At 39.0% G+C, this 21,635-nt stretch overlaps 1 protein-coding gene across 1 annotated transcript in view; it reads left to right on the top strand.

The window, feature by feature from the left end:
* The window catches only part of LOC122621349 (piezo-type mechanosensitive ion channel component), an 831,372-nt gene that overhangs the window by 314,931 nt on the left and 494,806 nt on the right, over positions 1-21,635 (top strand). The window contains exon 9 of the mRNA XM_043799189.1: positions 8,862-8,992. Within this exon, the coding sequence (XP_043655124.1) occupies positions 8,862-8,992 (131 nt within the window). The remainder of the gene's footprint in view (positions 1-8,861; positions 8,993-21,635) is intronic.

The raw sequence follows: 21,635 nt of genomic DNA, 5'->3' as shown, positions 1-21,635 counted from the left end.
TTGGAAAAATTTACCTAAGTGTATATAAATCGCTAACATCGTATCTTGCAGTAATTTTTCTACCATGTTTAATTAAACATAGCGTACGTTTTACATGCAAGGTCACTACTTTACGTACTTCGTCATTGTTTATGACTTCATATACGTTGGGCTTAGAATTGCGTATGCAATTCTATTTCTTTGTTTTCCGCGCGGATTTTCTGTCTATTTTGGTATCTAGTAGTGATTTTTAATATATTTCCTGTAATGTTTTGTAGGGGTTTAATGGTTATACTTGATAACGCATCAGCTACATGATTGTCTTTTCCCTTTAAATATTCGACTGTGAAATCATACTCTTCTAATTCTAGCCTCATACGTGTCAGTTTAGAACTCGGATTGATCATTGAGAAAAGATAGATTAATGGTCTGTGATCTGTTTTGATTGTAAAGTGTTTTCCATAAATATATGGTCGGAAATGTAATATTGCCCAGTGAATTGCAGCTAATTCCTGCTCAGTTGTACATTTATTACTTTCTCCTTTACTGAAAGCTCTTGATGCGTATGCAATGGGAAGCTGGACCCCGTTATGGTTTTGAGTTAAAACCGCTCCGCACGCTTGCTTACTTGCATCAGTTATTATACAGAACTCTTTGCTGAAATCAGGATATTGTAGCAAAGTTGGTTCCATGAGTTTTGTTTTTAAATATTGGAATGCATTTTGGCATTCATCTGTCCATTCGAAAGGAACATTCTTTGTACATACCAGGTTTGCTCTTTATTCGGCACGAAACTCGACATGTTGACTGCACTGAGAGTAAACGATAATGACGCTCGATTGGCGCAAAACTATGGTGGTTCGACAGTCAAGGTTGACACTTCACAAGGTCAAAGTTTTAAGACAATCGATAAATATTTACGTTTGGGAGACATCTATATGTTCGAACCGACATTCCATACTTGTACACCTGGTAATCTTGTTATGTGCCGTGAATATTCAGCGAAATTTGTAATGAAACGTCTAATTACAAAATGCTATGAAACGTCTATGGTCCGCATTGTGCGGTGTAGGGTAATTCATAATGATATCATATTTCTTGTCATCCGGAAGTATTCCTCTATCTGTGCATTTATGACCGAGAAAAGTCACCTCATGCATAAAAAATGAGCATTTTTCTGGATGTAACTTTAGCCTGTATATCCTACATTTCTCAAAAACGTCTGTTAAGTTTTTAACCATATGTTTTTCGGAACAATCTATATCTATTAAGTCATCCATATGAAGGAATGCGAAGGTGGTTCTAATCCAGAGAAAGCTATAGTCATCATTCTCTGAAATGAATTAGGAGCTATTTATAATCCGAAAGGATTATACGAGCCATTGCTCGTTGAAAATGAAGTTATATCTCTTGAACCTTCTTCGAGTTCAATTTGATGAAAGCCTGACATTAAGTCAAGACCTGAAAAATACTTTGCTCGACCAAGTTGATCCAAAATATCATCAATTCTTGGGAGTGGAAATTTATCGGACAGTAATTATACCCGTTACTCGTAGAGTAAAAGGGTATACTAGATTCGTTGAAAAGTATGTAACAGGCAGAAGGAAGCGTTTCCGACCATATAAAGTATATATATTCTTGATCAGGATCAATAGCCGAATCGATCTGGCCATGTCCGTCTGTCCGTCCGTCTGTCCGTCCGTCTGTCCGTCCGTCTGTCCGTCCGTATGAACGTCGAGATCTCAGGAACTACAAAAGCTAGAAAGTTGAGATTAAGCATACAGACTCCAGAGACATAGAAGCAGCGCAAGTTTGTCGATTCATGTTGCCACGCCCACTGTAACGCCCACAAACCGCCCAAAACTGTCACGCCCACACTTTTGAAAAATGTTTTGATATTTTTTCATTTTTGTATTAGTCTTATAAATTTCTAACGATTTGCCAAAAAACTTTTTGCCACGCCCATTCTAACGCCCACAAACCGCCCAAAACTGTCACGCCCACACTTTTGATAAATGTTTTGATATTTTTTTCATTTTTGTATTAGTCTTATAAATTTCTAACGATTCGCCAAAAAACTTTTTGCCACGCCCACTCTAACGCCCACAAACCGCCCAAAGCTACTACGCCCACACTTTTGAAAAATGTTTTGATATTTTTTCATTTTTGTATTAGTCTTATAAATTTCTATCGATTTGCCAAAAAATTTTTTGCCACGCCCACTCTAGCGCCCACAAACCACCAAAAATTGTCAGTGCTGAAGACTCCTTCGCAATGTCACTAGCTGAGTAACGGGTATCAGATAGTCGGGGAACTCGACTATAGCGTTCTCTTTTGTTTTTTTATTAATTTGACGATAGTAAATTACTAATTGTCTTTTTATTTGTTCTGAACCTGGAGATGGTTTTTTAGGGACAAGTAATAATGGGCTATTATATTCAGATACCGATGGTTCGACAATCCCGTCGTTGATAAATTTTCCAACTTGTTTCTGTATTTCGTTCACCTGACTGTGTGGGCTTCTATTATTATACCCGTTACTGTCCGTCCGTCTGTCCGTCCGTATAAACGTCGAGATCTCAGGAACTACAAAAGCTAGAAAGTTGAGATTAAACATACAGACTCCAGAGACATAGACGCAGCGAAAGCTTGTCGATTCATGTTTCCACGCTCACTCTAACGCCCACAATCCGCCCAATACTGCCACGCCCACACTTTTGATAAATGTTTTTATATTTTTTCATTTTTATATTAGTCTTATAAATTTCTAACGATTTGCCAAAAAACTTTTTGCCACGCCCACTCTAACGCCCACAAACCGCAAAAAGCTGCTACGCCCACACTTTTGAAAAATGTTTTAATATTTTTTCATTTTAGTATTAGTTTTGCGAATTTCTATCGATTTGCCAAAAAACTTTTTGCCTCGCCCGCTCTAACGCCCACAAACCACCAACAACTGTCAGTGTTAAAATTTCTCCTTTGCACTTCCACTAAGCTGAGTAACGGGTATCAGAAAGTCGGGGAACCCCCCGACTATAGCGTTCTCTCTTGTTTTTATTATAGAAACTGCTAATTGTTCGTGTTCGGCTGCTATTAATTTTAATATTTGTACTGCATCAATAAAACTTTGTAAGTTTTCCGCTTTACCATCAAAAACTGGTAAAGGCTTAGATGCTGTATTAATGAAATCGATATTGGTTTGCGCCATTGTTATATTATTGCCTGCTTTGTTCTTTACTATACTTGAAGAAGTATCAGAAATTGTAGAATTATTTAAAGTGTCTTGTCAATTTCTATAGATTTGCCAAAAAACTTTTTGCCACGCCCACAAACAGCCCAAAGCTGCCACGCCCACAATTTGAAAAAAGTTTTGATATTTTTTCATTTTTGTATTAGTCTTGTATATTTCTAGCGATTTGCCAAAAACCTTTTTGCCACGCCCACTCTAACGCCCACAAACCGCCAAAAACATTCAGTGTTAAAAACTCTCCTTCGCACTTCAAATAGCTGAGTAACGGGTATGAGATAGTCGGGTATGATAGTCTCTTGTTAAATTTAATATTTACTGTTAAAATCCACTCTCGTTTCAAATTTTGGCCTCTCAGAAATTTGGTCTTCCCGACGGGAAATTGAACCCCGGTCTCCGGCGTCACGGGCTACTAAACTATCGGGGAACCACCTTTCCAAACTTCTTACTTTAGTTTGCACATTTTTATACCCGTTACTCGTAGAGTAAAATAGTATACTAGATTCGTTGAAAAGTATGAAACAGGGAGAAGGAAGCGTTTCCGACCACATAAAGTATATATATTCTTGATCAGGATCTATAGACGAGTCGATCTGGTCATGTCCGTCTGTCCGTCCGTATGAACGTCGAGATCTCAGGAACTATAAAAGCTAGAAAGTTGAGATTCAGCATGCAAACTCCAAAAACATAGAAGCAGCGCAAGTTTGTCGATTCATGTTTCCACGCCTACTCTTACCCCCACAAACCGCAAAAAACTGCCACGCCCACACTTTTGAAAAATGTTTTGATATTTTCTCATTTTTGTATTAGTTTTGTAAATTTCTATCGATTTGCCAAAAAACGTTTTGCCACGCCCACTCTTACCCCCACAAACCGCAAAAAACTGCCACGCCCACACTTTTGAAAAATGTTTTGATATTTTTTAATTTTTGTATTAGTATTGTAAATTTCTATCGATATGCCAAACAACTTTTTGCCACGCCCACTCTAACGCCCACAAACCGGAAAAAACTGTCAGTTTAGAAATTTCTCTTCGCACTTCCTATACCTGAGTAACGGGTATCAGATAGTCGGGGAACTCGACTATAGCATTCTCTCTTGTTTAATATTTAATTTTAGTATTTTTTCTCTTTTATACAAATTTAGTTTTCGATTTCGTTTTATTTTTTATCCGTGGCGTTTTGCCTTGTACGTTTCGTATTGCACTTTATTCACACAGTTTTCTTAAAAAATAATTCAAAATATATTCTTTTGCTTCTTTATTATTTAAATGGAAAAGGAAGAAAGCTTACTAAAAGCCGAACCTTATTCTTATTCTTATTTGGCCAAACTTTATTTTTGGTTCGTAGCTCCTTTTTTCTTTTCTCCTTCGTCCCTGTTCGGGCGCCAGTTAAGTCGTCCCATATTGTGCGACTCTTTCTAGATGCCTGCGTTGTAAATCCTTGGATATTTGTTCAATTTAATGACTTCAGATACTTCTTTAATTTAATGACTTTAATACAAGACTCAGATGAAAAGGTTTTTACAATAAAAAGTTAAGTTCAGCTACAAGTTCTTCATGCGTTCCCAGTGCAATCTTCACTAACTCCTGGATACAATCCTTCCACCACTGGCGGAGAGAGTAGTGAGAGTATCACATGGCCTTCCTCTGTGTTATCTCTTTGTATGAATTTATATCTTTTCTGACATATGTGGCGGTGTGTGGATGAACACTACAATTGACGCCGGAAAGAAAAAGCCAGGGAAGGCCGCAACCGCGTGCCCAAAATGCTCGCACAATGCGAGGAGCACTGCCGACAAGGAGCAGCAAACCCCGAAGCTGTGAAAAAAGGAGAGCGCAACGCAAGCCGACTCAGCCGGTGCATGCGTTTTCCAGGAGAAAGCCGGACGCGTTCGGACATTTTATTTAATTTTAAATTTTTTTCTCGTGATGGAAAAACGTTAGATACGGAAAACTCGGTTCGGGCTCAAAATGAATCCCCAAGTGAATAAAATGAATCTTCCGAGCCAAAGCCAAATCTGTGTTGCGGCGAATCAGCTCGATGAACTTATATTTAAACGCTGATTTGGTTAATCATTTTTATGAAGCTAATTTACTAGCGCAAGTGGAATGGATCAATTCCTAAAACTGGCGTTTGTTTCGCCGCAGACATCGTTGGAAAATTCATGGATTGTTTTCATGGATCCTTCTCTGATTGCCCGAATTTTTTTTAAACTTTCCCATTTCCCAAATTATGATATGCTAAGTGATATTGAAAAATTACAATATCTACTTTCGAGTTTTGGGCGCCGTGGCACTGGAAACCATACGCTTGCTCTTACCCTCAAATGCCAATTATAACAAGAGAGAACGCTATAGTCGAGTTCCCCGACTATCTGATACCCGTTACTCAGCTTAGTGGAAGTGCAAAGGAGAAATTTTAACACTGACAGTTGTTGGTGGTTTGTGGGCGTTAGAGCGGGCGAGGCAAAAAGTTTTTTGGCAAATCAAAAGAAATTTTTAAGACTAATTAAAAAAGGAAAAACTATCAAAAAATTTTTCAAAAGTGCGGGAGTGGCAGCTTTGGGCGGTTTGTGGGCGTTAGAGTGGGCGTGGCAAAAGGTTTTTTGGCAAATCTATAGAAATTTACAAAACTAATACAAAAATGAAAAAATATCAAAACATTTTTTAAAGGTGTGGTCGTGGCAGTTTTGAGCGGTTTGTGGGCGTTAGAATGGGCGTGGCAACATGAATCGACAAACTTACGCTGCTTCTATGTCTCTGGAGTCTGTATGCTTAATCTGAACTTTCTAGCTTTTGTAGTTCCAGAGATCTCGACGTTCATACGGACGGACAGACGGACATGGCCAGATCGTCTCGGCTATTGATCCTGATCAAGAATATATATACTGTATATGGTCGAAAACGCTGCCTTCTGCCTGTTACATACTTTTCAACGAATCTAGAATACCCTTTTACTCTACGAGTAACGGGTTTAAAAGTCTATGAGTTTACTGAATTATCGATTCGTGAACAATTTTGGATGGAGTTCTAATTCATCTCGTCGCCCGTAAGCATGAACAGAGGACACGAAAAAAATCAATGAGCTGTCTACTTGGGATAGTATGGAGTCGTTCTTGGAGAAGAGGTGCAGGATGATGGAAAACTTGGATCAAACCTTGGTAAGTCAAACACCAGGCCAGCAGGTAGCAAAAAACTTGCACAAATAAACCAACAAACACTTATTGCTCCCGTTAAGTTGCATGGATTCCGCGATGCTAGTATATAAGCCTGTGAAGCGTGCTTGAATAGAAAGTCAATTTGCTCGGTTCCGCAGCGCTTTTATTGGCTGAGCTAGGAATCCGTTGATTTCGATTGCGCTTTTCATTGCAGGTCAGACTCGTCTATTGTGTTGGCGTGGATTCGGCAACCTCTAAGGGAGTTTAACGTATTCGCTTAAATTCAGGAGATGAGGAAAGACATGACTTAGAATCACGGTCCGACAAACATAAGCCCGGCAGACGTCGTGTCGCGAGGATGTTCCCCGAGAGAATTTCTGCAGCATTTCCTTCGGACTAACAGGCCTTCATTTCTTCTGCAAAGCTTGCCGAATTGGCCATCCTTGTTAGATGCAGGATCTGCCAGAGCGCCGTTTTGCGACTTTAATAGGAACCTTTTGCATTGACATCTCATCGAACTTCAAATGCCTGAACTCTTTCGATAAGTTGCAGCGCGTATTTGCATATATTTATTTTCATTTTAATTTTTAGAGCCAAATCTTTTGAGGAGCATCCACCAGGTCCACTTAGGTATCAAAGCCAGGGGAAGCTGGCTGGTAACCCGAAGGGTTACTGCTTTAATGGAAGGCTTCAGAACGCATGTTTAGACTAGGATACGAGGCATCCGATACTTTTAACCAGGCACTTGTTATTTATTATTATAAAAGAAAATTGCGCAATTCAGTGGTTTAGGGAAGGTTGCTGTTAAGTCGGCTAAATTTCACTTCTTCAGAGTCGTCGGTTTATCCATCCATGAATTACGAACTCTTGCGTATGAGATTCCTGCCTTCCTTAACTCCCGTCTACTCTGGCCAATTTCAGAAAATCCTCTGAGTCTTAAGGCGCTAACGCCGGAGCATTTCCTTAAGGGTTGCAGCTACGCAAAGTTTCCTGAGCCTGACATCACTTATCTTAGCCTCAGCAGATGGTAACGGGTGACCCAGATTCAACGACACTTCTATACCAAACTCCCAATTACCTGGATGGTTTTAAAATTTTCATATATCCTTGGAAACCAGTCCGGGCTTCCGGAGACCCCTTTTATCATGACTCGGGCTCTGGATAATGCGTCTGCTACTGCCTTAAGCTTCCCCTTACGGTAGTGCACCTCGAACTAATTCGGTTGTAGAGCCCTTCCCATCCCGCGGAATTTTCTATCGAGTTCAGCTATTTTGGTTGCATCCGGATTAATACTGCACATATAGCCTGGGCGCTTGCGTAAATGTTTAGTTTAAGGTGTTTAGAGAAGTCTTGACATACCAGTACGTGTTATTTTGTGCTGCTAATCTTAAAATTGCTATCGGGTCTCGCAGGTGCCAAAAATTCCTAAATTTGTTATTTGTAAAGATGCCAACTTTGGAGACACAGTTCAACAGCTATTACATTTTACTGTTCGCAATTAAGTCTCTCTGTAATAAATTAAATTCTCGCTTGCGTACTCCATGCATGCGAGCATCGCTGCTCCTTTGCAACGGAAAATAAACCAAATCGTTTGAATTCGTTACAAAAAAAATACAACAATTGCTTTCTGTTCTGGTGCCACCTCTTCCGGGTCCGTTTTGATTCATTGATCGCTTACTAGGTACCTTAGTTCCCTTTGGATGAAGTGACTGTTGCCTTTAGGTTTGCTTTTTGTAGCCTCCTGAATATTTCTTGGAGCTTCTCAAGGAACCAATTTAGTTTTTTATTGGTAAACGATTTGGTGGCGATTAGCCCCTTTTTACAGAAATTTAATCAAAGTAAAGAACCTCACTATCGAGGGTTAGAACAGTAACTAGTGGTGCTTTCATGAAGAAGCACTTATATCGCTGGCTATGAACCAGCTTTCAGAGTTGGATGGACCTTCGTTGAAATAAAAGTGTACACCACTTTTATATAGATTAATTTAAATGAAATGGTAATATGATCTGACAATAATAAAGCCAATGCTTTAAGAATAATTCCAAGTGAAGAGGGTACCCGGCTAGAGAGAGGGTCCAATCTAAGTACATACTATCTATTAGCGAATTCTAGGACAAAATCTAGATCCAAGATGAGTTTTGAAGTGAATTTAATTTTTTAAAAAAAAAGACATCGGCTATAAGAACACTTTCACCAGGACGCGAAACATATGGAAAAGGGAGTTTGCCTCACATATTTTCTAGTCATATATAGAAGCTAAAAATTATCACTTTGAAATCAATGATGCTATAATTAAGGAGCATTTTGCCCAATAAGCTACGTATACTAGTATTCTTATAGTGGGGTTTCAGGAGAAAAAATGCAAAATAAAATATTATTATTAATATTTAAAATAAACTTCCATTACTATTCGTTTATACCAATTTCCTTTTATCTATTAATATTATATTTATTAATATTATTTGTTTCTTTTTAGAGGAGCTACCATAATTGAAAATTTGCATTACAAACAAATTTATGACCGTCGGAAAAATGAAAAAAATGTATTGGATAGCGTAAAAATGAAGATGGAACAAATTCGAACGACCAATCGAAGACATCATAAACGTAAGAAATTTTTCATTCCATACTTTCTATCTGTCCATTTAAAAATATTTAAAAATTTTAAGGGGTAAAAAAAAGGTTCAATTTTAAAAAACCTTATATAACGTTTTTGGATTGGATGATTGATTGTCTTCTCTAGAACCTTTGATAAAAACGGTGAAGTGTATACTGACTGTTAAGGGGCACACTCTGCCTAAATGATCGATCTAGCTCACAGTTAAGAAGGCTCGATAAAGTCAATCCTAAGGAATAGCTAATTAGGAAGACGAGAACTAAACCCGTTCACAATTTAGAAACAAATAAAAGTACTATTTCTGAATTTAAGTCGTTAAGTAGCACTACTTATTGATTGTCCTGTAAAATAATCACTACTAGAGAATAAACAGGAGAGAACGGTATAATCGAGTTCCCCGACTATCTGATACCCGTTACTCAGCTAGTGAAAGTGCGAAGGAGGCTGTTCAACACTGACAGTTGGCAGGCGTGGCAAGAAGTTTTTCTGCAGATCGATAGAAATTTACATTACTGATGAAAAAATATCAAAATATTTTTCAAAGGTGTGGGCGTAGCAGTCATGGGCGGTTTGTGGGCGTTGCAGTGGGAGTGTTAACATGAAGCGACAAACTTGTGCTGCGTCTATGTCACTGGAGTCTGGATACCGAATCTGAACTTTCTATCTTTAACAGTTACTGAGATCTCGACGTTCATACGGACGGACAGATGGACAAACGGACGGACAGACGGACATGGCCAGATCGACTCGGCTATTGACCCTGATCAAGAATATACTTTATATGGTCGGAAACGCTTCCTTCTGCCTGTTACATACTTTTCAGCGAATCTAGTATACCCTTTTAATCTACGAGTAACGGGTATAATAAACCAAAAACGTCTTTTTTGCTTATTAACTAAACAATTTTGTTGAAAGCTTTAACTATAATTAATTCGCTGTTGCTGCTGAGTGCGTTGTTGAACAACAATCTGTGTCTGCAATATTCAGACAAAATTATAGCCAATAAACATTTAAAGCGTTGGCTACGCAAAATTGCATATACAACAAGAGAGAACGCTATAGTCGAGTTCCCCGACTATCTGATACCCGTTACTCAGCTAGTGGAAGTGCGAAGGAGAGTCTTTAACACTGACAGTTTTTGGAGGCTTGTAGGCGTTAAAGTGGGCGTGGCCAAAAGTTGTTTGCCAAATCGATAGAAATTTACAAGTCTAATACAAAAATGAAAAAATATCAAAACATTTTTCAAAAGTGTGGGCGTGGCAGCTTTGGGCGGTTTGTGGGCGTTAGAGTGGGCGTGGCAAAAAGTTTTTTGGCAAATCGATAGAAATTTACAAGACTAATACAAAAGTGAAAAAATATCAAAACCTTTTTCAAAAGTGTGGGCGTGGCAGCTTTGGGCGGTTTGTGGGCGTTAGAGTGGGCGTGGCAACATGAATCGACAAACTTGCGCTGCGTCTATGTCTCAGGAGTCAGTATGCTTAATCTCAACTTTCTACCTTTTGTAGTTCCTGAGATCTCGACGTTCATACGGACAGACGGACGGACAGACGGACGGACAGACGGACATGACCAGATCGACTCGGCTATTGATCCTGATCAAGAATAAATATACTTTATATGGTCGGAAACGCTTCCTTCTGCCTGTTACATACTTTTCAACGAATCTAGTATACCCTTTTACTCTACGAGTAACGGGTATAATTAAGAGTTAGATAATGACTAGGATAATTATGCGTAGGCTAAAATTTGTTAGTTCGTAAAAGAGATTTAATGGAACAGCTTACTAAACTGAATTTATATAAATGGAATTATAATTGAAGATATATTGAAAAAGAATGAATTGTGAATAATTGATTTAATGGTTTGTCGAGTACTTATGTTGAACACTTTCTTGAATATGTGGTAGAGTTATTTTGAACTTGGCCAAGGGACAATGTAAATATTTTAAGTAGCATTGTCATGGTAGGGAGGGTAAAAACTTAAGGAATTATTAACATCCAAATTCCCAATACTTATCAGAATCTGTAGCTTATCTTCACACGTGTCGGCGTGTATCCGTAGTATCAATATAAAGCCATTTCTTTTATTAATCAATAGTCCAGTTTTGAATATTGTTTTTGAATAAGACGTACTTATTAAATGTAGTAGCGTTTCGTACTATCCTAAGCTATAAGAATCCCGACCTACGGCGAGCTAGACCCGTGCATAGCAAGAGCTCGCATCCCTAGCGAAGGAAGTACAAGGTCCTCTTAATTAGTAATTACCACCCACTATTGAAAGACTAGCTAGTTAAAACCTGTCGAACTACGTACACTACACATTTTGGCGCCCAGCGTGGGGCCCGAGAAGTCCTTAACTTGTTATTGCACAATAAGCTCTAAAGTATTCCATCCACAGTTAAAACACAATATAACTAATTTCAATAAATTAACTTATTGGATTGAGAGCATCGATTTGGAAGGGATAGTAAAATTTGGGAACTTGCGATTTAATTTGAAAGAGAATTGATCGACTAAGTGCAACTGTTTCGAATCCACAGAAGCTCATCACCATATGTTTCTTTACTCAACTTTATATACAATGTAATTTTTTGGAATACATTATACTTACATTTAAATAAGTCCGTATATTGTCAGATTTTCAAGTAAACAAAAGCATGAGGCAATAGACCAGCTACAATCCACTAACAAATAGAGATACAACTAAGAATCTGATAGAAGAGATCGACATAAAGAAAGGCAAACCAAATAATTACAGCATATCTTAATAACAATAATATGGCAGCCAGGCATAGTGCAGGTATTGCAGTTGAAGTTTCACAAGGCGTTGAAAATAGCTGTGCCATATGTAATGAAATCTTAGCACCAACCGTTTTGTCTGCAACAACATCGTGCAGGCATTCATTTCATAAAAAGTGCATTATAATAATGATATTTTCCCATTAAGGAAAAATACCAGATCAGGCAGGATCCTCCTAGACGAGGGGTGTCTACAAGAAATACTTACAGAGGAAATTTGGATAGGATCTTAACAGAACCTCCAACGAATTCCAGTATGGCCCTTAGTACTCACCCAGAGTTGATAAACTTTATACAGTTTACTGTTAGCCAACAACAGGCTCAACTTATGGATAACCTTACCTCTTATTTAGGGAAGACTATAGAGACATCTATTAAAAGTCATTTGGACAACTTGCAATTACCTCAGCCCACACATACAAATTCCTCACCTGACAATATCCAACCAAATACAGATTTCAGCAGGAACGATTCCAATCAAAATCGGTATTCTCAGAATTTAGACAATAATGTAGAAGAAAGAGGCGTAAACAGGAGCAATGCAAGCTCATATGTTAGCAGGGAATCCGAAAACGCAAGCAAGGAGAAAATGAAGCATTTGAAGATTTCCAGGAAACCATGGAATGGTTGATTGAGAGACTGCAAACTGGAGTTTCCGAAGCACTATTAGTTGACTTATTGGAAAAGGAGACAGGCTTAGTAAGAGTAGGTGTAGAGGTAAACCAAATTCAACGTCGAAATATCACAAATTGTTGGAATTGTGACAAACAAGGCCACAGATTTGATGATTGTATGGCTAAAAGAATTATATTTTGTTACGGTTGCGGACTTAAAGAAAAATACAAGCCGACTTGTCCAAACTGTAATCCGGGAAACCGACAAAAGGATGTTTCTCTGAGCAACAAGATACAAGTTAACAAAAAAATGTTTAAATCCAGAACAATGAACCCCAATAAGCGAGCTTCAATCTGCAAGCTCAGTGTCTGCATAATTTCCTGCACACGCCGAGCTGCCAAGTAGAATTCGATAATTTCCTGCACACGCCGAGCTGCCAAGTAGAGTTCTGAATGGTAACAACTTCCGCTTCCACCAATGCAAGTGATTCCAAGAAGACTGCACCGATTTGACCAGCAAAACATCAGCCGATGTCGTGGCCTATTGGAAAGCTACGGAGCCGTCGCCGATCCTCTGCCACCAAGGGCAGCGCAGCTCACAGCCAAAGACTCACAGCTTGCTAGGGACAGCTTAGGGTAATTTAGTTGCAAATTGGATTTATACAAATAAAGTCGTTCTTAACTGAACTCCAATTTATTTTTTACCTTGCTAACAGCAAAGTAAATAACTGGCGCCCGAACAGGGACCGGTGCGCGTACGATACAACAAAACGTTTTGTAAGTTCGCGGCTAGCAATAACATTTGCGGCAACCGGTCAAATCGCGAGTGAAAAGAACGCGCAACTCACGAAAAATTAACATCTTTCGTTCGTTCAAATTCACTCTGGCAAATCGAACTTAACTTGTTCATTTGCCCATCGGTGGACTCCGAGGACTGAAGGCAGGGCCACAGACCACCCCTCAACCCTGTACGCATTGCTGGATCCCAAGTAGTCTTCGTTAGATAAAAAGGATGAAATCCGGATCGTCGGAGGGAGGAGCCACATCAATAAGAATACCCATAGTACTGTAAGCTTAACCAACCAAATTTTAAAAAACACAAAACTAACAAACAAGTTGAACAAAAAAAACATATAAACTTAAGTGATCAATGAAATACCGTAAAACGATAAAACAAACAAAAAGATCACAAAAGTGATATAACTAATTCCAACTTTACGATTCCCAAGGGACCCTCTAAAGTACAAGGAAAAACCAGCCACTGGTTATAAAATTTATAAAAGACACGAAACATATTATTTTCAAGTAAAACACAAGGTCTTACTAGCACAATTCAAACATAATTAGAGATAAGCTCCATCATTTGCTTCCTTGATCTATTTTTAAACTCGACCCATTCTTAGTTCGGTTTTACTTAGTGTTTTATGGCTAACGCGAACAACCTGATAAGACCCTCGATACTTAGTGCCGAAGCGACTAGACAACGCGTCAGACAACAGAAAGAACTAGAACACAATAGAATCATGGTTGAAAATGTAGACAGAGCTGCATTAGCAGCTACAATTAGCGAAATCTTAGCACAACAATTACAAAGTTTCTTGAGACGCCACAATTCTTCGGAAGAATTCGCAAACGTAACAGACCAGGTAATTGCCCCAGAGCATGCAGGGAACTTAGGTGATTTAGACAGAGTACCGGATATAGTTAAATCTATCCGGGACTTTTCAGGTGATCCGTCCGAATTTAGTTCTTGGAGGAAAGGAGTAGACCGTATCTTACAAGCATACAGTGATTTCCAGGGTACCCCGAAATACTATGGTATTTTACATACCATACGAAATAAAATTGTAGGACCCGCCGACATGGCATTAGAATCTTACAATGCTCCTCTGAACTGGTTAGCGATTTCGAAATGTCTGACTCTGCATTATGCTGACCAGCGCGACAATAACACATTAGAATACCAAATGACGATGCTTATACAGGGTGCCAACCAATCTGTGGAAGAGTTCCATCAAATGGTTTATAAGCACCTATCCCTAATCCTAAACAAGATCGGTTGTATGGGGTTAGGAAAATAAGCAGAACTGTTAATGACGAAAATGTACAGAGATAAGGCTCTAGACACCTTCGTACGAGGATTACAAGGCGATTTGCCTCGTCTACTGGGAATTAAAGAACCAGTAGACTTACCCTCGGCATTACACCTTTGCCTCAAGTTAGAAAATCAGAACTTCAGGGCAAAACATGCAGCAAACATAGGACAGACAAGACAGTTTAGGAATCAGTCTTCAAAGCCTTCACATGCTCCTCGCAGTAATTTATTTATCAATAGACAACCACCAATTCCAGCCCCCAGAACTCGATATTACCAATTCGGACAGCAACTACCGACCGCTTTACCACGACAAAATTGGAACAACTTCGGTTACCAGCTTGCACAGCCAGTAGCTGCACCACTACCTTTTCAGAATAGGCAATTCCCGCCACAGCAGTCAGCGCCACCTAGGCCACAGGCCCCAAAACCACTTCCTCGTCCAGAACCTATGGATGTGGATCCCAGTGTTCAGACAAGAATGGTGAACTACATGAACAGACCTCGCTTTGAATCAGGTAAAAGACCACCTGGCCCAATACCAGATGGGATGAAGCGACAAAGGAACTTTAACATACAGACTACAACAGAAGAAAACGAAACGCGTTTCACGGAGACTCCATTGACCACGACGGACTACGAACAAGCTATGGCAGAGTACTTGGAACACAATTACCTTGACGACAACTTGGACGACTACATAGATCAGATAGAAAAAGCGGACGCTGACAATAACACTTACGACTACTACGACAACGCTGGGTTGAATTTTTTAGAATAAAAAATTCCTCTCTTCCATACTTTCTATGCAAGATGAGGAATGGCAAATTTATTAGAATACTTATAGACACCAGTTCAAACCGAAATTATATCCAACCTAAATTCGTCAATAACCCTAAACAGAATAAAACACCTTTCAATGCTGTCTCAGTAGGCGGCAGCACAGTAATTACGCATCGTAAGGTAGCGAACCTTTTTATACCCGTTACTCGTAGAGTAAAAGGGTATACTAGATTCGTTGAAAAGTATGTAACAGGCAGAAGGAAGTGTTTCCGACCATATAAAGTATATATATTCTTGATCTGGATCAATAGCCGAGTCGATCTGGCCAAGTCGGTCTGTCCGTCCGTCTGTCTGTCCGTATGAACGTCGAGATCTCAGGAACTACAAAAGGTAGAAAGTTGAGATTAAGCATACTGACTCCTGAGACATAGACGCAGCGCAAGTTTGTCGATTCATGTTGCCACGCCTACTCTTACCCCCACAAACCGCCCAAAACTGCCACGCCCACAATTTTGAAAAATGTTTTGATATTTTTTCATTTTTGTATTAGTCTTATAAATTTCTATCGATTTGCCAAAAAACTTTTTGCCACGCCCACTCTAGGGCCCACAAACCGCCAAAAACTGTCAGTGCTGAAGACTCCTTCGCACTTTCACTAGCTGAGTAACGGGTATCAGATAGTCGGGGAACTCGACTATAGCGTTCTCTCTTGTTAATATTCAGGATGTTGAAGTTAAGTTTTTTCTGTTGCCCACATTAAAATCTTTCGATGCCATTTTGGGCAATGATAGTTTAAAAGAATTAGGGGCAGTAATAAAAATCAGAAAAAATATTATGATATTAAAGAACGGTGTCTCGATTCCCATAAAAGAAAAAACATTCGAAGCAGTCAACACAATTATTCCGAGAACATCCCACTTGTCCGACAAACAAAAAACCAAGCTAAGCGAACTACTCAAGTCGTTTCCAGACTTGTTCGCAGACCCAAACCAAAAGCTAACCTACACAACTAACGTAAAGGCAACGATCCGAACCTCGTCCGATAATCTTATTTACTCGAAATTCTATCAGTATCCAATGACACTGAAAGATGAAGTAAACAAACAGATAAAAGAACTTTTAGAAGATGGTATAATTCGACCTTCTAGGTCCCCATACAATTCACCAGTGTGGATTGTACCCAAAAAGGCAGACGCTTCAGGCGAAAAAAAATATCGCATGGTTATTGATTATCGCAAACTCAATAAAATAACCATTGCAGATAAATACCCTATTCCTGAGATAAATGAGTTACTCACCCAATTAGGGGACAATAAAGTATACTCCGTTTTAGATCTTAAAAGTGGTTTCCATCAATTCTCGTTAAAAAATAGTGTCATAGAAACAACCGCCTTCTCCGTAAACAACGGAAAATATGAGTTTACACGACTCCCATTTGGTCTTAAGCTTGCGCCCTCAATTTTCCAACGTGCATTAGATAACATACTTCGTGAACATATTGGAAAAACATGTTTTATTTACATAGATGATATCATCATATTTAGCAAAGATGATGATACGCATATTGAGAACTTGGCTAAAATTTTTCAGACTTTACAGAACGCCAACATGAAATGTCAGCTAGACAAATGTGAGTTCATGAAAAACAAAGTCGGATTCCTTGGATTTGTTGTCTCCGATAGGGGAACAGAAACAAACCCGAGTAAAGTGGCAGCGATAGCAAATTATCCCTGCCCTAAAACTTTAAGGGATCTAAGATCCTTCCTAGGCCTTTCCGGATATTATAGAAGATTTATACAAAATTATGCCAAATTGGCAAAACCCTTAACTTCACTTTGAAGAGGGAAAGATGGACACGTGTCCATAAAAATGTCATCCAAAAAAATAATTTCACTAGACAAAGAAGCTCTAGAATCTTTCAAAAAGCTTAAAAGTAACTTAGCGTCAAAAGAAATAATTCTCCGTTACCCAGATTTCAATAAGGAGTTCCATTTAACTACTGATGCTTCAAATTTCGCGATCGGCGCAGTTCTATCGCAAGACAACCACCCTATATCATTTCTTTCTAAAACACTTTCCAAAGCCGAAGAGAACTACGCGGCGAACGAAAAAGAAATGTTAGCCATAATTTGGGCACTTAAGGCCCTCAAAAATTACCTATACGGTAAAGCAAAGGTTAAGATCTTTACAGATCATTGGAAACGCCAGAATCAAGAGATGGAAAGCTTTTTTGGAGGAATATGATTATGAAATATTTTATAAACCGGGAAAAGAAAATGTGGTTGCAGACGCGCTCTCAAGAATACCTTTAGAGCAGATTAACTCTGTTGCCTCTACACTCCAATAAACGTTTTCAAAAATCAAATATTCTTTTATAAATCAGATAAATACGACTACAAGTTCACTATCCCATTTCCTACTTTCCATAGACATGAAATATACCGACTCGAATACACCACGGACGACATAATAACAGACCTAAAAAAACACCTCAACCCTTCCGTAGTTAACGGCATTCATACGACTGAAGACATAATGGGAAAAATACAAACAACCTACAGAAGTCACTTCAAAGGAATCAAAACTCGATTCACCTAATCCAGGGTAGAAGACTTGACAGACGAAACTGAACAGGAAGAAAGAATTCTTCAAATACATAGGAGAGCACATCGAAACGCTCTAGAAAATCAAAAGCAACTAGCAGAAAACTATTATTTTCTAAGAATGAAGCAAAAAATTATACATTTAGTTAAGCAATGTAAACTTTGCAAAGAAGCTAAATATGACAGACAACCCCCCAAATCCGGAAATTCAAGAAACTCCTATTCCAGAATACCCCGGTCACATATTGCACATTGACATTTATTCTACAGAACGACACTTAGTACTCACTGCAATAGATAAGTTTTCTAAATTAGCGCAAGCACGAATTATAAATTCAAAAGCTATAGAAGATATCAGACATGTCCTTTGCGTGACATTATATTTTATTTCGGAGTCCCAAAACATATCGTTATGGACAACGAAAAAGCTTTCAATTCCCAATCAATTAAGTTCATGTTGGAGCAGCTACAGATAGAAGTCTATACTGCCCCACCATACAAAAGTACCGTTAACGGTCAGGTAGAACGATTTCATTCAACACTCTCAGAGATAATGAGATGCCTCAAGAAAGAGGGCACTGAGAGAAATTTTAAAGAACTTTTAGAAAGGGCAGTTTACGAGTACAATTACAGTTTTCATTCGGTTACAAAGAAACGACCATTAGAAGTATTCTTCGGTAGGAGAGTAACAACAGACCCGGACCAATACAAGACAGTCAGACAAGACAATATTGAAAGACTTAAAAATAAACAGGAAATGGACCTCCATAAATTGGAGGGGGAAGAGTTAACAACAAAAATGTTTAAATCCAGAACAATGAACCCCAATAAGCGAGCTTCATTCTGCAAGCTCAGCGTCTGCATAATTTCCTGCACACGCCGAGCTGCCAAGTAGAATTCGATAATTTCCTGCACACGCCGATTTGCCAAGTAGAGTTCGAACAATCTGATTGGTAACAACTTGCGCTCCCACCAATGCAAGTGATTCCAAGAAGACTGCACCGATTTGACCAGCAAAACATCAGCCGAAGTCGTGGCCTATTGGAAAGCTACGGAGCCGACGCCGATCCTCTGCCACTAAGGGCAGCGCAGCTCACAGCCAAAGACTCACAGCTTGCTAGGGACAGGTTAGGGTAATTTAGTTGCAAATTGGATTTATACAAATAAAGTCGTTCTTAACTGAACTTCAATTTATTTATTTACCTTGCTAACAGCAAAGTAATTAACTTACATCCGAAGATTCAGAAGTTGCTAAGTCAAAGTCAACCACTGAAGCCCGTGAATTTCAGGAGATAGAAACTTTTAGGTCAGCCTGATATTCATTATTCCTTTATACCCTTACACATAAGAATTCAAAATTACAATAATAAGCGCAGAGAAATATTTGGTAAAGTAGATAATATATGGAATCATTTAAAACCCAGACGATCTACTAGCCGATTGAGAGAATTTTGGAAGAAGGTTCGTCGTGACCGACAGAAACTTATTTCCGCTATAGTACTTAGCTCTGACCAAACCCTCTATACGGATATCAATATAGAGGGTTAAACTTACAAGGCTTTATTAGATTCTGGAGCAACAATAAGTTGTGCAGGCGGATTAGCTGCTCAGAACTTCCTTAAACACAACAACGTAAAAAAATGTTTTGGCGAAATTCGCGCTGCAAACGGAACAAAAAGCAAAGTAGTGTCAAAACTTACAACTTCCATTAAGTATGGAGATACGATAGACAATCTTGAATTATTTATAATACCAGAACTTCAACAGGGTGTATATTTAGGCATTGATTTTTGGCAAAACTTTTGGATTACTAAATAAAATTACAAGCAATCCGACCATTGCTGAGTTAGACATCGGTACTTTGGACCGAAGGTTTAGGTCGTACTACCTTGTCCACACATAGCATTGATATAGGAAATGCGAGTCCTGTTAAACAACGGCATTGGCCAGTTTCACCTGCCATTGAAAAGTGGATAACATGCTAGCCTTAGATGTTATCGAAGAGTCAACTAGCGCTTGGAGCAGTAATTGCGTGTTAGTAAAGAAAGGAGACAAGAACCGTCTATGTCTTGATTCCAGAGAGGTAAACAAGGTTACTCAGCGGGACGCATATCCTCTACCTCAGATGGACGGCATCTTAAGCTTGTTACCACCAGCTAAATTCATAAGTGTTATCGACATGAAGCATGCATACTGGCAGATACCGCTCGACGAAAATTCTAAGCAATACACTGCGTTTACAATACCGAATAGACCGCTATATCAGTATAAAATGATGCCCTTTGGTATCTGTAACGCGGCCCAAACTCTTTGTCGTCTTATGGATCGAGTCATTCCAGCTCATCTTAGGAATAGAGTATTTGTTTATCTGGACGACTTATTAGTTTTGTCCGAGGATTTTGAATCCCATATGCTTTTACTACAGGAGATAGCTTTATGCTTACGTAAAGCAAATCTCACTATCAATGTCAGCAAATTTAAATTTTGTATGAAGGAGATCATATATCTCGGCTTTATAATTGGGAATGGACAAATAAGAACCCAGATAAGGTTAAAGTAATAGTAGAATTTCGGCAACCAACTTCGATTAAGCAGTGGCGAAGTTTTCTAGGATTAGCGGGATGGTACTGACGGTTTGTAAAAAACTTTGCCACTATTAGTTTTCCTTTGACGAAACTTCTTAAAAAGAAGAATACGCTTGAATGGAACGAAGAGGCTCAAACCGCTTTTGAAAACTTGAAATCATGTCTTACTACCTCGCCAATTCTCATAACACCAGATTTTTCCAAGCAATTTATTTTGTTGTGTGACGCCAGCTCTTTTGGTGTTGGTTGCGTACTGGCTCAGGAGCGAGATGGAGTAGAACTTCCGATTTCGTATATGTCCGAAAAATTGTCCAAAGCGCAACGTAACTATTCAGATTCCGAATTAGAATGTCTTGCCGTTATAAAAGGAATTAAAAAATTCCGCGCTTATATTGAGGGCCAGGATTTCTTAGTCATGAGTAAAACTGTAGAAAAACTAAAAAGATATTTGTTTTGGCCTTGTATGGTTACGCAAATACGCAATCCAATTGTGTAATTTGTCGTACCACGAAAAGTCCAAACACGGTTTTAAAACCGCCAATGGGTAAACCGTTAACCTCAGACAGGCCATTCCAAATTTATATATTGACCTCTTAGGCCCATACCCTCGCACAAAAAAAGGTCACATAGGTTTGCTGATTGTAGTTGACCATAACACCCGTTTCCACTTTTTGTTACCTCTTAAGAAGTTCACCGCTTCTAAAATCTGTGATTACTTAAAGGGGGCTATATTCTATACTTTTGGTACCATTAGTAATACTTTCTGATAATGGCAGTCAGTTTAAGTCAAGCTATTTCCAAGCATTCCTTACTAGTTTTGGCCACGGGTGTTTTTGTGGTCGCAAGTGCCCACCCTACCTACGGTCACCCACCTGAGAGCATGGCTCTGGTGACCCCTATGTCCCCTACGACCGCGGAATCATCAGCATGAGTTCAAACTAATAACTTAGCAGAACGTCATCTCATCATAGATTGCGAACGGCGCAGAGGAGCATCGGGCGTCATCCATCACGGTAATATCTGCGAAAAAGAAAATCAGACAAGCCTAGGGAACTCTACTAAAAAAACCATCAATAATTTTGAATGAGGGGGTAGCTTAAACTACTTCATTTCTAAGACGAATGTTTTGATTATGTGTTTTATAAATGTGAATTA

Source organism: Drosophila teissieri, chromosome 3R, assembly GCF_016746235.2.
Source record: "Drosophila teissieri strain GT53w chromosome 3R, Prin_Dtei_1.1, whole genome shotgun sequence".
Classification (NCBI taxonomy): Eukaryota; Metazoa; Arthropoda; class Insecta; order Diptera; family Drosophilidae; genus Drosophila; species Drosophila teissieri.
The sequence above is the reverse complement of the archived record's forward strand: the minus strand, read 5'-3'. Positions and strand labels throughout refer to the sequence as shown.